The sequence below is a fragment of the Anabrus simplex genome, chromosome 2, assembly GCF_040414725.1.
Source record: "Anabrus simplex isolate iqAnaSimp1 chromosome 2, ASM4041472v1, whole genome shotgun sequence".
Lineage (NCBI taxonomy): Eukaryota > Metazoa > Arthropoda > Insecta > Orthoptera > Tettigoniidae > Anabrus > Anabrus simplex.
In genome coordinates this window covers 453,807,308-453,822,751 of record NC_090266.1, presented here as the reverse complement: position 1 = coordinate 453,822,751, position 15,444 = coordinate 453,807,308, and the positions used below count along the sequence as shown (strand labels likewise).

General features: G+C 42.2%; 1 protein-coding gene across 1 annotated transcript in view; it reads right to left on the bottom strand.

Annotated features, from left to right (window-relative positions):
* Positions 1–15,444, bottom strand: part of LOC136863574 (uncharacterized) — a 503,819-nt gene that overhangs the window by 328,990 nt on the left and 159,385 nt on the right. The window contains exon 5 of the mRNA XM_067139955.2: positions 3,663–3,871. Coding sequence (XP_066996056.2) covers positions 3,663–3,871 — 209 coding nt within the window. The remainder of the gene's footprint in view (positions 1–3,662; positions 3,872–15,444) is intronic.

Below are 15,444 nucleotides of genomic sequence, written 5' to 3'. Positions count from 1 at the left end.
TCAAAGGCACCCAGGGAGAGAACAGAGCGATGACAGAGAAAGGCTGGCCTTGCGCTCCTAATTCGTTCCTGACTGACTGCCTGCGCGTTGCCGGGTAGGGCAAATAACTCGGTGACGTCGACTGCTCAGGAGAGGCCAAGCTAAACCGCTTGGGGACAGTAATGGTGGTCACCGTCACAATATTTGATCTCGAATTAATACCATTGAATCTGAGGACGAACCGGCAAAATGCATCAACGTGCTAGACGTGAATCTGTGGTTATGTTCAGCCTACAGTCAGAAACTACTTCAAAGAGGCAGAATTTTTTCGTAACAACGCTATTTTTGCTATTTGCTTTACGTCGCACCGACACAGATATGTCTTACGGCGACGATGGGATAGGAAAGGCCTAGGAACTGGAAGGAAGCGGCCGTGGCCTTAATTGAGGTACAGCCCCGGCATTCGCCTGGTGTGAAAGTGCGAAACCACGGAAAACCATCTTCAGGACTGCCGACAGTGGGGCTCGAACCAACTATCTCCCGATTACTGGATACTGGCCGCACTTAAGCGACTGCAGCTATCGAGCTCGGTTCGTAAAAATGACCGTGCTTCGGCCATTGATGACAGTGTCAAGTAACTTGAGCTTAATGAGGATGAATTTAAAGAGTTGCTGTAAGCATTAGGTGGATCTGAATATTATGCCACTGTTGACGATGCACGGTACACACAAAATGTGTCGACCGACATCAATGAACTCACAGAAGATCTTGACTGTGGTGACAAGGATGAGAGTGGATCATACGATGATGTGGGCGCCAAGGCGACTACCCTTCAATGACAAGGAAACAAGGAACTGAAGAGGTACGAAATATTAAGCATTATTTTTTGAACAGAAAAGATGAAGATGGACTCGCTTAAATACCTCAATTGAGTCACATATTGTCCACCTATTGTTAGTGTGATGGCCTTTGGTCACAGGGGTCTCGGGTTCGAATCACGAGAGGGTCAGGAATTTTAACCATAATTGGTTAATTCCTCTGGCACGGGGGACTGGATGTATGTGTCGTCTTCATCCTTATTTTATCCTCATTACAACACTCAGGACGCTTACCGGCGTCAAATCAAAAGACCTGCACTTGGCGAGCCGAAGTCCTCGGACACATCCCGGCACTAAAAGCCATACGCCATTTCATTTCAGTCCCATATTGAGTAGATAATATTCAAAAGGTCTTGATGGTGCAAAAGAAAATATAGGATTACTTTAAACTGTCTGGATTTATCCAAGAATAAATAACGAAACGTTTTGTAAAATTTTTGCAGTACATTTAGAAAGAATTACGGAAAAATCAATTTCAGTGCTAAAAAGGTTCTTACAGTTAAAAACTTCATAACCTAATGTTCAATAAGGTGAAGTGCTTTGATATGTGTTTTGTAAATACTTCCCCATATATAAAGATTGCAAGTGCTTTAGTCAGCAGAACGAGATGGCCGTAAGGCTTGACTGATAATTTGATAATCATCACATACCTACCGTAACCATCATATAGATTTATGCACCGGGCTGTCTCACTATCCTACTGGAAATAGCAGTACGTGTTTTCTTCTTCGACAATTTCACAAGAAAATTTTTCGGTCGTAAATGATCGTATCCTGATCGGTTACTAATGGCGAACTGTACACCAATCTTAACATTATGCAGAGGTCTCATATTTGTAAAATGTGCAGGTACCCAGTATCACATATCCTGGTGTTTTGCGAACTGGTATATCCACTCAAATGGAAGCATTTTCGTCGCAGATAAAAATAAAATTTGGTCCACGATACCGGTGTGATCATTACTCATTAGCCAATTGCAAAATTTTATTCTTGCATTGAAATCTGCACTTGTGAACGAGCTGATTAACGTAACGTTTCGATAGTATCGACGAACTAATAAAGTAACGACGAAACTTTGCGATGGCACATTTTAATCGGTTTGAAAATAACAATCGACCTTTTAATACTCTCTGTGAATGAATGTACTTAACTATCGCCATTATAAACCGTGCAACACACCTTTAACGTCCAATAGTTACCAGTAAACTGAACGTCTCTTCACATAAAATTGAGAACGCCAAAGGTTGCCACACCTACAATCTTTCTCCCTATAGCTTCGTATCGGATGAAGTTGTGACACAAGCCAGACGGGTACGGTTCAAACGTGGGGAATCTCGCGGCAGTTCGCTATGAGAGGAAAATCTTACATTAACCACTCTGTATATTTCTTAGGTGCAATCTGTACAGTGAATTTCTTCTAACGATACTCCTTTTAAACTTGGCCGAAGTACACATTTTATTCTTATGAGGAGTATATATGGTGTCCTGAACAGAGGTGGGCACCTTCTGCACAATACAAAATACATCGCGGCTTTTTAATACATCTTCTCTTCTTCTTGTCTTCATTTTCGGTCTCTAGTTCTCTCCTGGGTAGGGTTATGAATCAAGGACCTCCATCGTTGCCTGTCTTTCCCCAATATTTTCCTACTTCCACTATTTCTTCTATATTTCCTCTTCTTCTCTCTATGCCCTTCTCCACTGCATTCATCCACCACTTTCAAGACCATCCTTGTGGTCTCTTTCCTGTTCATTGTTTTTATGAATACTTTCCTTGGAACTTGGTTTTCTCCCATTTGCGTCATGTGCCCATACCATTTTAGCTCTTGCTTATTTCTACCCTTCCCTGTAGTTGAAACTCTAATCCTCATTTCTCTCATTACTTCTGATTCTATCTATTCTTATCTTCACTGTGATACTTCAAAGGAATTTCATATCGGCTGCTCATTGGAGAAACTATTCGACTTTTTAAATGTTGATGTCGATGACTAGTAAAAGCATTTAATACTAACATTTGTATTTCATTCTTAAAGTCAATATACTCTTCCTCTTAGGGCAACCAACTTGCCACGTTAAGACTGTTAAACACCACAGTTCAGAGATTCAAGATTTCATGCACGGCATTGTCCGTGGTGTTCTGTGTGTTCCTGACTCCTGTTTCTTCACATTCACTCCGGGTTTGTACTGAAATGTTACCGTATCAAGTCTCAAAACATTATTTCGATCGTAGACCCCAAAGGTAAATACACCATCCTAACATATATTATCAAACAATTCCTATACAACAAGCAAAGAAGGGTAGTAATATGATATACTCTAAACTTTAATGAATCATTAGGATCAATATTCTGAGAGTACCTACATACTGACGGCTTTACTAATGTACAAACGGAGTGGTCCACTAAAGCTGGAAGATCTTTAATATTTAGGTTTTTCCGTTGAGAAGTCGACAACATCATATTCCGGATCTTTCGATACTGTACAAAAATCAACTCACATCCATACCGAACACACTTTTACCACATTGCCTCTTTAATCATAAACTGAGTTTGCCATGTTAGAGAAAACTCGTATCCAATCAACAAAGCAGCTAAATAATTATCTAAAAATGTAATAATTAAGATACAGTACATCATTTACTACTCATAAAATTGGTAATATCCTGATAATTCTGTCTGATTTCGTTTGTATATTAGTATATCAACAACACAGTATGACGCTTGAAGTATGCCGATTTAATATAAAATTTAAAAAAACTGACAAAAGAGTCCAGTGATATTATTAAGAGAGATCTGAATGAAATACTTACTGAGTACAGTGAGATTAACTTTCGTGTTTCTGGTGGGCGACCGTTTGAAGTCGACTCGACAGCGATAAATGCCTCCATCAGAATCGCGGACATTCTCCACCGTCAGCTTCGCTGGGTTGTCGGAAACTCGAAAGTACGCTCGTCCACCTAACGTCTGTTCATCTGCCCAATGTTTAGCCTCATCCATGGACTTCCCTCGGGCATCGAAGCTGAAATAGAAACAAGAAAAATACACATTTCTAAGATTATTGACACTCTATTGAACAATTTTCAAGCAGTATCATATCACATTTATCCTGAAATGTAGGTTTAGAACTCCGAAGAGATCTTTAGACCTGCCATCCTTCTGTTCAATAAAGGGAAATTCAGTTCAAAAGTGCCCCAGTAAATAGAAAAAACACCATGATTTCCCGAACTTCTGTATCATAAGGAAAACCGTGTACCATAAGAGATCTGGGAAGCTGAAGCTCAGCGATTCCAATACAGGCCACGGTTACGACCATACTGAATGTGGTTTCTAAGCGACAATTTTCAAATTCAACCCTGTATGGTTTAAACGTAGAGGACATACTCATATACTAAAATGAGCAATATTTTCTTGCACTTAAACAGTAAAAGTGATGCACATATACCGGGCGTTACAGCTGCCCCTATCCACCCAATTCTATGCAACCTGCGATTGTAGCCTAACCTAAATATAATGACCTTGGCTAATCACAGCAATGTCTGGTCTTACTGCGCTTTCTATAATACGTGTATTCATGTCAACGAAGTCAGCATTCATGATAAAATACTGACTGATGGTAAAGAATCGCGAATATTCTGTATCACAGAAACGTCAAGTACAGAGAATATGATGGCTGACTGGCTAGAAGTGGTACAGACATAACATCAGTAAATGACAACTCGCGACAGCCAAGTGTGCTGAAACTTAGAAGAGGATGTACAAGTAGGACCAATATTTTTATTTCTTTGTTAATGTTCGGGTGAGTCGCGCTCTTGAAAATAAATCTAAATCACGATCAGTTCTCATATTGCATGTACTCTGCTATGTTTGTTTTTAGTAGCCCTTAAAAAAGCTGTTTGCAGTAACGTAAGCTATTACCGACAGAGGTGCAATATGATTGTGTATGGCCATTCGATTATTGAAGCAAATATTCAAAATGATCCCTGGCTGAGTCCGAAGGAAAAACCGACCCTGGAGGGTAAACAGATTAAGGAAGAAAGAAAGAAAGAAAGAAAGAAAGAAAGAAAGAAAGAAAGAAAGAAAGAAAGAAAGAAAGGAAACTGTTCAAAATGGCCACCTCCTTCGTTAATATAAATCTGAGCACGGCACTGAAACATGTGTGGTGGAACCTGCCTGCAGGCTTCAGTGATGAGCCGTCGTAAATGAATCGGGCTCCCGTTCATAGACTCTCCTTTAAACAAACCCAGAGGAACAAATCTAGTAAAATAAGGTCAGGTGATCTAGCCGGCCATGTGAAAGGACCCCCTCGTCCAATCCATCGTCCAGGATATGTCCTATGAAAGTGGTTTCGGTACTTCCAACGAACAGTGTGGAGGAGCTCCATCCTACTGGAGCCACATTCTTAACCGTATCATAACGGGGTAGGGGTGGAATTTATGGCGGTGCATTATCTGCAGTACAAATACATGAATGATGTTCAGTTCATTTTCAATTTCCCGTGAGCTTGTATGCGGGCTGTACGCAATTGCGTTTTGAACAACTTCCTCGTTGTTTCCTGACGTCACTGGAGCATCCCGAATGCGGGGTAATGTATGAAATGATCCCGTTGCACGCAAACGTCATTCAAATCTTAGAAATATATCGGCAGTTGGCAGCCTTCGTCCACGAAATCGTTCTTCATACATGCGTCTGGCTTCCCGTGAATTCTGCCTTATTTCCCCATAATGTAGTACTATATTCACATAATTATCCCGTGAATACCTAAGGTTTGCTTCTGCGCTAACCGTGCAGTAGGTGCTGGCACATTACTGCAAATATCACGATGTACTGTTTCATGTGTCCTACATATGAAGTTAGACCGCTGTTAGTCGTTCTTCGAGTAGAACGTACGCGGTTGCTTGGTTGAATGGGTGTGTCATAATGTTGAAAATAAGTGCGCTTCAATAATTGTAGTCGTTTGCCTCTGCCGGTAATAGCTTACTTTATTGCAAATAGCTCTTCTAAGGGCTACTTAAAAACAAACATAGGAGAGTTTCGAAATATGAGAACTGGTCGTGATTTAGATTTATTTTCTTATGTATGCTTTCTTTGTCGGTCGTAATCTGTTTACCCTCGGTCGGTTTTTCCCTCGGACTCAGTGAGGGATCCCACCTCTACCGCCTCAAGGGCAGTGTCCTGGAGATTCAGACTTTGGGTTGGGGATACAACTGGGGAGAACGACCAGGAACTCGCCCAGGCGGCCTCACCTGCTTTGCTGAACAGGGGCCTAGTGGAGGGATGGGAAGATTGGATGGGACAGGCAAGGAAGAGGGAAGGAAGCGGCCGTGGCCTTCAGTTAGGTACCATCCCGGCATTGGCGTGGAGGAGAAGTGGGAAACCACGGAAAACCACTTCCAGGATGGCTGAGGTGGGAATCGAACCCACCTCTACTCAGTTGACCTCCCGAGGCTGAGTGGACCCCGTTCCAGTCCTCGTACCACTTTTCAAATTTCGTGGCAGAGCCGGGAATCGAACCCGGACCTCTGGGGGTCGCAGCTAATCACGCTGACCACTACACCACGGAGGCGGACATGCTTTCTTTGTACAGGTGAAAAATGACTTTTGAGAATTAAGGAGTTAAACATTAATCACGAATGCCTTTACGAGTATAATAAAAAATAAAATGAAAAAAAGCTTGTAAATAGATTCGAAATCTGAATCCCTGGAAAACATCACATGCTGACTGCAGTTAGTATCATGTAGCCACTTCAGGCGACAACATCTCGTAACTCTGTATTAATGGAATAATCTAGGCTATTGCTTCGAAACTGATCTCGTATATTATAAGTTTTGAAATCGATTGTGCAGAAAGGTTTACCTTGCTAATAATTATAATTTCGTGTGGTTATTTCTATCCGAGTGCAGCCCTTGTAAGGCAGACCCTCCGATGAGGGTGGGCGGCATCTACCATGTGTAGGTAACTGCGTGTTATTGTGGTGGAAGGTAGTGTTATGTGTGGTGTGTGAGTTGCAGGGATGTTGGGGACAGCACAAACACCCAGCTCACGGGCCATTGGAATTAACTAATGAAGGTTAAAAGCCCCGACCCGCTCTCGAATCGAACCCGGGACCTCTGAACCGCAGGTTAGTACGCTGACCATTCAGCCAACGAGTTGGACTTTACCTTGCTGCAAACACCACAGTGTGCTAAAGAGTCATGTCTCTCTTAAGCCCAGATAGTTGCAACTATTCCCTGTGCCTAGAGTATGTACCTATTACTTGGTTGAATATCCGCCTCTGTAGCGTAACGGTTAGTGTTGTTAGCTGCTGTCCTCGGGGAACCGGGTTCGTTTCCCGGTACTGCCTGAAATTTAAGAATGGCAGGAGTGCTGGTATGTGATTGAAATGGTACATGCAGCTCACCTCCTTCGGAAGTGTGCCTGAAAAGAGCTGTACCACCTCGGGATGAGGACACGAGTTTACTTTTACTTTACTTGGTTGAATGAACCCAGCATAATGTTGCAGGTTCACTTGCCCGTAGTCGGTGCTTACGTGGCGATATTTATTATATCTATTTATTATACTTTCCTTAGAAGAGTATCTGAGGCTTCAGAAAAGCAAAATCTTCGTAAAGGATGCCTAGGCAAGTACGAAATGAAAATTAGAAAAGGCGTGGCTCAATGAGCGCTTGACCCCTCGCTGCTTCAAGTAGCCTACTCAGGTACATCATCATCATCATCATCATCATCATCATCATCATCATCATCATCATCATCATCATCTGTTTACCCTCCAGGTTCGGTTTTTCCCCCGGACTTAGCGAGGGATCCCACCTATACCGCCGCAAGGGCAGTGTCCTGGAGCTTCAGACTCTTGGTCGGGGGATACAACTGGGGAGTATGAACAGTACCTCGCCCAGGCGGCCTCACCTGCTATGCTGAAGAGGGGCCTTGTGGAGGGATGGGAAGATTGGAAGGGATAGGCAAGGAAGAAGGAAGGAAGCGGCCGTGGCCTTAGGTGAGGTACCATCCCGGCATTCGCCTGGAAGAGAAGTGGGAAACCACGGAAAACCACTTCCAGGATGGCTGAGATGGGAATCGAACCCACCTCTACTCAGTTGACCTCCCGAGGCTGAGTGGACCCCGTTCCAGCCCTCGTACCACTTTTCAAATTTCGTGGCAGAGCCGGGAATCGAACCCGGACCTCCGGGGGTGGCAGCTAATCACGCTAACCACTACACCACAGAGGCGGACTCAGGTACATCTATCATACGAAATTCCGCGTAGCTACTTCTAGCGTGAAAGTTCAACCCTTATAACTCTGTATTCACGAAGAGAACGAAAGTTCTCGCTTCGAGAAGTTACTGAAGTGTTACAGCCTTATAGCCCGTTTTTATGAATTTATTGAATGCTCTAATGATAGTAATTAGATGGCGTAAGCTATCACATTTGCTGTACAGCATTTGCGTGACATAGATACTGCGAAAAAACACGTTTCTATCAATTTCATGTGATGAAACTATACAAAATGGCGGTGAATTGCCATGTGTGTAATTGGTCAGAACCTATCACGTTTTCTATGATACCCTGACCGCCCTTTTCTACCAAAAAATGGCCTCCCGGACCAATCAGGTGCGCAGTTTTTTACCGACTGATGTAGGAGTGGCAATGGTTTGTACAGTACAGTAACATTTCGTGAAAATGACTAGAGTACTGTACTCCATTCAGTACAGTGTACAGTGTTCTTGGGATGGGCCTCACTTACTGTCTCTTGTACCGTTTTTGCATTATGCTGGGAAATCTATATCGACCAAACTGCACATAAAATTGCTGTAAGATGTTGCACAATAGGACTAAGAGACATTTAATTCCTAGCAGGTTGCATATGTTCGGAATAAAATAGGGGCAGTTGTACCACTCGGCATACCGGTATTCGAAAACATTGTTGTTGTTCTTTTTTTTTTTTTTTTTTTTGGTATTTGCTTTACGTCGCACCGACACAGATAAGTCTTACAGCGACGATGGGACAGGAGCGGCCTAGGAATGGGAAGGAAGCGGCCGTGGCCTTAATTAAGGTACAGACACAGCACTTGCCTGGAGAGAAAATGGGAAACCACAGAAAACCATCTTCACGGCTGCCGACAGTGGCATTCGAACCCACTATCTCCCGGATGCGAGCTCACAGCTGCGCCCCCTAACCGCACGGCCAACTCGCCCAGTATTCAAAAATCAATAAACATACAAATATCCAACAAAGTGTGCTACTATATTCGAATATATTTAAAGGCATTAGTATTTCACACAAGTAAACAGTCTTATTTCCAATGCGTTATTTGTGTGAAAGTAATATTGTCCACTTTACTTCTCGATGATGGTTATGGTTTTCATTTGTCATTCGCATTGCTTGAGTCACAGCAAATTAAATATATATTTTTTTCGAATTGGCCTATTATCAGTACTTTACCTTACAAACGCTGTCCATTTCTTACATCACTCCGTAACGAAATTTCAGATATCAAGAATCATTCAGGAAAAGGGTAGTAAATCACGTACTTAAGTGCACATTCAGTTCAATTGTGCGCTAATGAAAATCGATTCCCAACAACGCGAGCAAACTACTTTAATAGTGAAGAAGACCCTATCTTAGGGAGCGCAATATAAAAGCGGGCGAATCGTCTTTCTAGCAAATTTTCTGAGTGCTATTTAGTGACCTCGAATACCGCAAATGATTTGGAACAAAATAAAACGAAACAAATATCACATATGCAGTTTTAGACGATCAAATTAGTCAGATATATCAGTGGAACAATAAGTTTAAATGTATTTTAAGCTACTGATAATTATATATAAAGAGAGAATACACGGTTATTGCTTAAAATATAGAGAATATCGTTATCGTCAGAAATTCGAGCGTCTCAGTGCATGAAGATGTTGGACTGAGCAGAGAATACTGTCTATTTATAGGTTCAGAAAGATGATGATGTCCGCCTCTGTGGTGTAGTGGTTAGCGTGATTAGCTGCCACCCCCGGAGGCCCAGGTTCTATTCCCGGCTTTGCCACGAAATTTGAAATGTGGTACGAGGGCTGGAACGAGGACCACTCAGACTTGGGAGGTGAACTGAACAGAAGGGGGTCCGATTCCCTTCTCAACCATCCTCGAAGTGATTTTCCGTGGTTTCCCCACATCTCCTCCAAGCAAATGCCGGGATGGTACCTAACTTAAGGCCACTGCAGCTTCCTTTCCTCTTCTTTGTCTATCCCTTCCAATCTTCCCATCCTCACGCAAGACCCCTGTTCAGCATAGCAGGTGCGGCCGTCCAGACAAGGTAGTGGTCCTCCTCTCCGGTTGTATCACCCGACCCACAGTCTCACACACCAGGATACTGCCTTTGAGGCGGTAATCCCGTAAAGCAAGGTGATGATGATAATAATAGTAACGATAAGAATATTAACATTAGTATTATTATTAATTTTTCATCAGCGAATTTTTCATACATACACACATACATCATTATAAACCGTTATGCCTTTCAGCGCTCAGTCTGCAAGCCTCTGTGAATTTACGAAACGACGCCACAATCCTCTGTTTGTAACCAATTCGCTGGCCTCGTTTTGTTCTATACATCTTATCATTCAATCGTTAGAAACTGAGTCTAACCATCGTCGTGTTGATTTCCCTTTACTTCTCACACCCTTCACACCAGAGTCCAGCATTATCTTAGTTAACCTACCCTCCTCCATTCGCCTCACATGAATCCCCCACCGAAGTCGGTTTATGCGTACAGCTTCTTCCATAGAGTCCATTCCTAACTTAGCCTCTGTCTCCTCATTCCGAGTTTCCTTCTTTCATTGTTCCCACTTATTTGTACCAGCAATCATTCTCGCTACTTTCATGTCTGTTGCTTCTATCTTATGAATAAGACATCCTGAGTCCACCCAAATTTCAATCCCGTAAAGCAAAGTTGGTCTGAAAACAGACCTATGTAAAGATAGTTTCGTAAGGGAGCGACCTCCACCTTACAGAATACTGTTGATCGCAACTGCGAACTCACTGCATTAGCTTTACTGGACCTTGATTCAGTCTCTTTTACTATACTGCCATCCTGGGAGAACACACAACCTAAATACTTGAAATTATCTACCTGTTCCAGCCTCGTATCACCAATCTGACATTAAATTCTCTTGGATTTCTTAACTACTGACATCAATTTAGTCTTCGAAAGGTTAATTTTCATACGAAAGGTTAATTTTCATACTATACTCATTGCACCTATTTTCAGGTTTCAACATGATAGACTGCTGGCTTTCGGCACAATCTGCCGTTAAGACCAAGTCGTAAGCATAGGCCGGACTGCTTACAACATATTGAACCCATGACCTCACCAAAAGGGTTCAATATCGACCTAACTGAATACCTCCCTGCCACTTTATACCTTTCAGCAGATGATCCATGTAAACTGCGAACAACAAAGGTGAAAGATTACAACATTGTCTAACCCCTGCAAGTAGCCTTAACCAAGAACTCATTCGACCATCAATTCTCACTGCAGCCTAGTTGTCAACATAAATGCCTTTGATTGATTTTTAGTAATCTACCCTTAATCGCACAGTCCCCTAGCATGGCAAATATCTTTTTCCTCGGTACCCTGCCGTATGCTTTCTCTAGATCTACGAAAATTAAACGTAAATGTATATTCCTCTCATAGCGTTTTTCAATTGCCTGGCGCATACTGTAAATCTGATCCTGACAGCCCCTCTGTGGTCAAAAACCACACTGGTTTTCATCCAACATCCTCTTAAACACTGACCGCACCCCCCTTTCCAAGACGCCAGTGAATACTTTGCCTAGTATACTAATCAATGAGATACCACGATACTTGTTGCAATCCTTCCAGTTCCCTTGCTTATAGATAGGTGCAACTACTGAGTATGAAGCCATTTCATCTCTGCCTTTCCATTATACTTCACCATTTCGGGTCTAAATTCATAAACCCCTGCTGCCTTATGGTAATGGAGTGTATTAACCATCCGTTCCACTCTCTCAACCGCAATTTCACCCAACATAATTTTCCTTCTCCCCATGAGCTTGTATGTTCGCAGCGTCACCAGTAAGATTTCCTTTTACGTTGAAAAGTATTTAAATAAATTCCCTCCACCTCTCAAGTGATTCCCTGGGATCTACTATGAGTTCACCTGATTTACCCAAAACACTATTCACATTGTATTTATTCCAACCCCAACCCCCCTCCCCTTCCTAATGTTGTTCATTACTGTCTAGAAAGGTTTCCTGCTGCTTGACCTAGCCTTTCCAGGTTATTAGCATAACCTTTCCAAGAATTCTTTCTGGATTTAACAACTATTTGTTTCGATCTGTTTCTTTCGTCTACGTACAATTCCTTGTCTGCATCAGCCCTTGTTTGGAGCCATTTCTGATACGCCATCTTTTTACGTTTACAAGCTGCTCCCACTTCATCATCCCACCATCATGTTAGCTTCTTTTCCATCTTTATACACAGTTGTTCCTGGGCATCCTCTTGCTGTCTCTACTACAGAGTCTCTGTATGCCACCCATTCTCATTCTATATCCTGATCCTGCTTGCTGTCCACTGTTCGGAACTTCTTAGCAATCATATCCTTGTACTTCTGTCTAAGTTCCTCGTCCTGGTGATTTTCTACCCTTATTCGTTTGCAGACATATTTCACTTTCTCTATGCTAGGCCTAGAGATACTTCACTATAGATTAGATAGTGGTCTGTATCATCGAAAAATTCCCGAAAAAGCTGCACATGCCTAACAAACATCCTGAATTCGAAGTCGGTTAAGATATAGTCTATTTTGGATCTGGTACCCCTTGCCTCCTATGTGTAGCGGTGAATAGCCTTATACTTGAAAAATGTATTCCTAGCTGCTAAACCCATACTAGCACAGAAGTCCAGCAAACGCTTCCCATTCATATTAGTTTCCGTATCTTCCCCACATTTACCAATCATCCTCTCATATCCTTCAGTTCTGTTTCTAACTCTCGCATTGAAATCGCCCATTAGCACTATCCTATCATTGCTGTTGACCATGACTACGATGTCACTCAATGCTTCATAAAACTTGTCAACTTCATCCTCATCTGGACCCGCACATGGTGAATCGACTGAGACAATTCTTGACTAATTCCACCAACTGTCATATCTACCCACATCATTCGCTCATTTACGTGCCTGACATAAACTATGTAGCGTGCAATAGTATTTCTGATGAACAGCCCTACCCCACACTCCGCACTTCCCTTTCTAACACTCGTCAAGTACACTTTAATCTCCTATCGCTTCCTCTTTATGCCCCTTACCCGGATAGTATTCACTCCTAGCCCATCCAGATGCATCCTCTTTGCTGACTCAGGCAGTTTTTCTTTCTTTCTTTCTTTCTTTCTTTCTTCCATAAGCCCCAATAATAGCTCCCAATCGAATTCCATTTCGTTCGCCAAGTTGTTTCCAAGGAGTCCCTCGGCTGTCAAATGGGAGTGAGACTCCGTTAATGCCATAGGCTTGATTAAAATGTTCTGAGCTCGGTAAATTCTGTGAAGCAGGATGCTACCCAACTTACACATAGTCCAAGTGAGGGTCTCCCCTCTAACGGAATAGGAACCACCGGTGTATTGTAAAGTCCTAGCCACCTGAGCAAAAGGACGGCCATGACTCAGAATATGTCCGAGATGCCCACTTACTAGGCCACTCAGCCGTTGCCCATGGTTCATGAACTAGGACGTGACAACAGTAACCCATACAAAATTCTCATCAGTGTGATCGCGGTCTGAAATACGGTCATTGCACGTGACATTTTAGAAATGGAAAGTCGCGATCTTGTAGGGCTATAGCTGTTGGTCCCGTGGCTATGACCATTATATCACCAGTCATAGAAATCTTCAAGCTTCCTTATTTATTCTGGATTTAAGAGACCACTGAGGGCAAAAAAGGTTTCACTAGAGATGTGTTCTTTATCTTTACAGTAATTGTATTGACACGAGTCTCGCGTATTTGAGCATTCTTAAATGTCAACCGGCTGTGTCGGGATTCAATTCTGTAGCTTTGATGAAAGTGTTTTCAGAGAGAGACGAAGGGAAGAACATGGCCGGAACACGATGTGATTAACGCTTCCTACAGATATTTGCTCGGTTATTCCTGGCATTATTCAGAGTAGCCCGCGTTACAGACAAACCTTCACTCTGTTATTGTTAACTACACAATGGACCAGGTTCTACTGGTGTGTATCTAATATTTAAGTCTATCCACAGCATTAAACGTGACCACATGGAGTTTGCAGTTTCAGTAGAGAACATTTCTAGGCGGAATAACCTTTCTCGCCTTTCTCCTTACTGTTTCCTATTCGATTAACATGAAACGAGGAACATCGCAAGTGAATAATTTCCTTTGTGACGCTAATCCCTCCTGTTAAATAAATGCCCAGTACTATAAATGTTCTTCATGTAGATCACTCAGAGGTCAATCATTTGCTGTTACTTCTTGTTCTCGGCCCAGAACAACATGGTAATCAATTCTGTGTATTTTAATATGTGTGAATAACTTTTTAATATAAAATGTTTACACGCTGTACTATTATAACGTGTGTGATAATGAAATTAGTTGAATATAGATTTGGAAAAGCTTATCCGTTTAATTATACAAGGAATCATTCCAAAAACGTCGTTTATTGGATCGGAAAATATCAGGAAAGTACCACAATACTCCCACAAGTGTTTCAGTATCAAACTGATGAATTTCCTTTTCCATATCCACTCAAAATATTTTACGTAACATGTACTGATTTAAAAGTCAGTCCCGAAGTCGGAAGATAAAAATAAACGAGGAATTATTTTCTTCTGTCAATTAAAAACCCTGCATCTATATGTGAATAATTGTCTTTCTATGGGTAAAAAACCCTCGGTTTGGGTCACGTAGATACCAGCTTGCATTCGGGAGACAGTGAGTTCAAGCCCCACTGTCGGCAGTCCCGAAAGTGGATTTCCGTGGTTTCCCATTTTCAAACCAGACAAATACTGAGACTGTACCTCAGTTAAGGCCACGGATGCTCCGTTACCACTCCTAGCTATTTCCTATCACTTCGTCGCCATAACACCCATCTGTGTCGGTGCGACGTAAAACAAATTGTAAAAAAAATCTAATTTTACTGGGCTGAAGACAACAGTGTCGAAGATAGGCCAAGATTAACACAGGAACTTAATTTAACGAACCATTCCGTCCATCACTATAAGGGTGTAATCAAGAGAAGACAAATTAACACTAAAATACTTCACTCCTGTATTGTACCATTTTACTTCATTTCGGTGAAAGAAGTCGCATCAACATTGACATGCTGACTAACGAGTTTCTGCCGGGAGCTGATTCGTTTGCCACCTGAAAATTGTCTAAATAATGGACCAATTAAGTCGTGCATCTGATATGGAAATGGTACGAAGGAGACTATTTCTCCTCTGCCTCATGCAATTCAGCTATTTTCAGTACGGAAATGTAGTTTCACTGTTAACAGTCCTACAGGATTTATTCTGTTTCATCTTGAATTCGGGGTCCTCTGAACCTAAGGCCAGTACGCTGACCATTTCCCCAAGG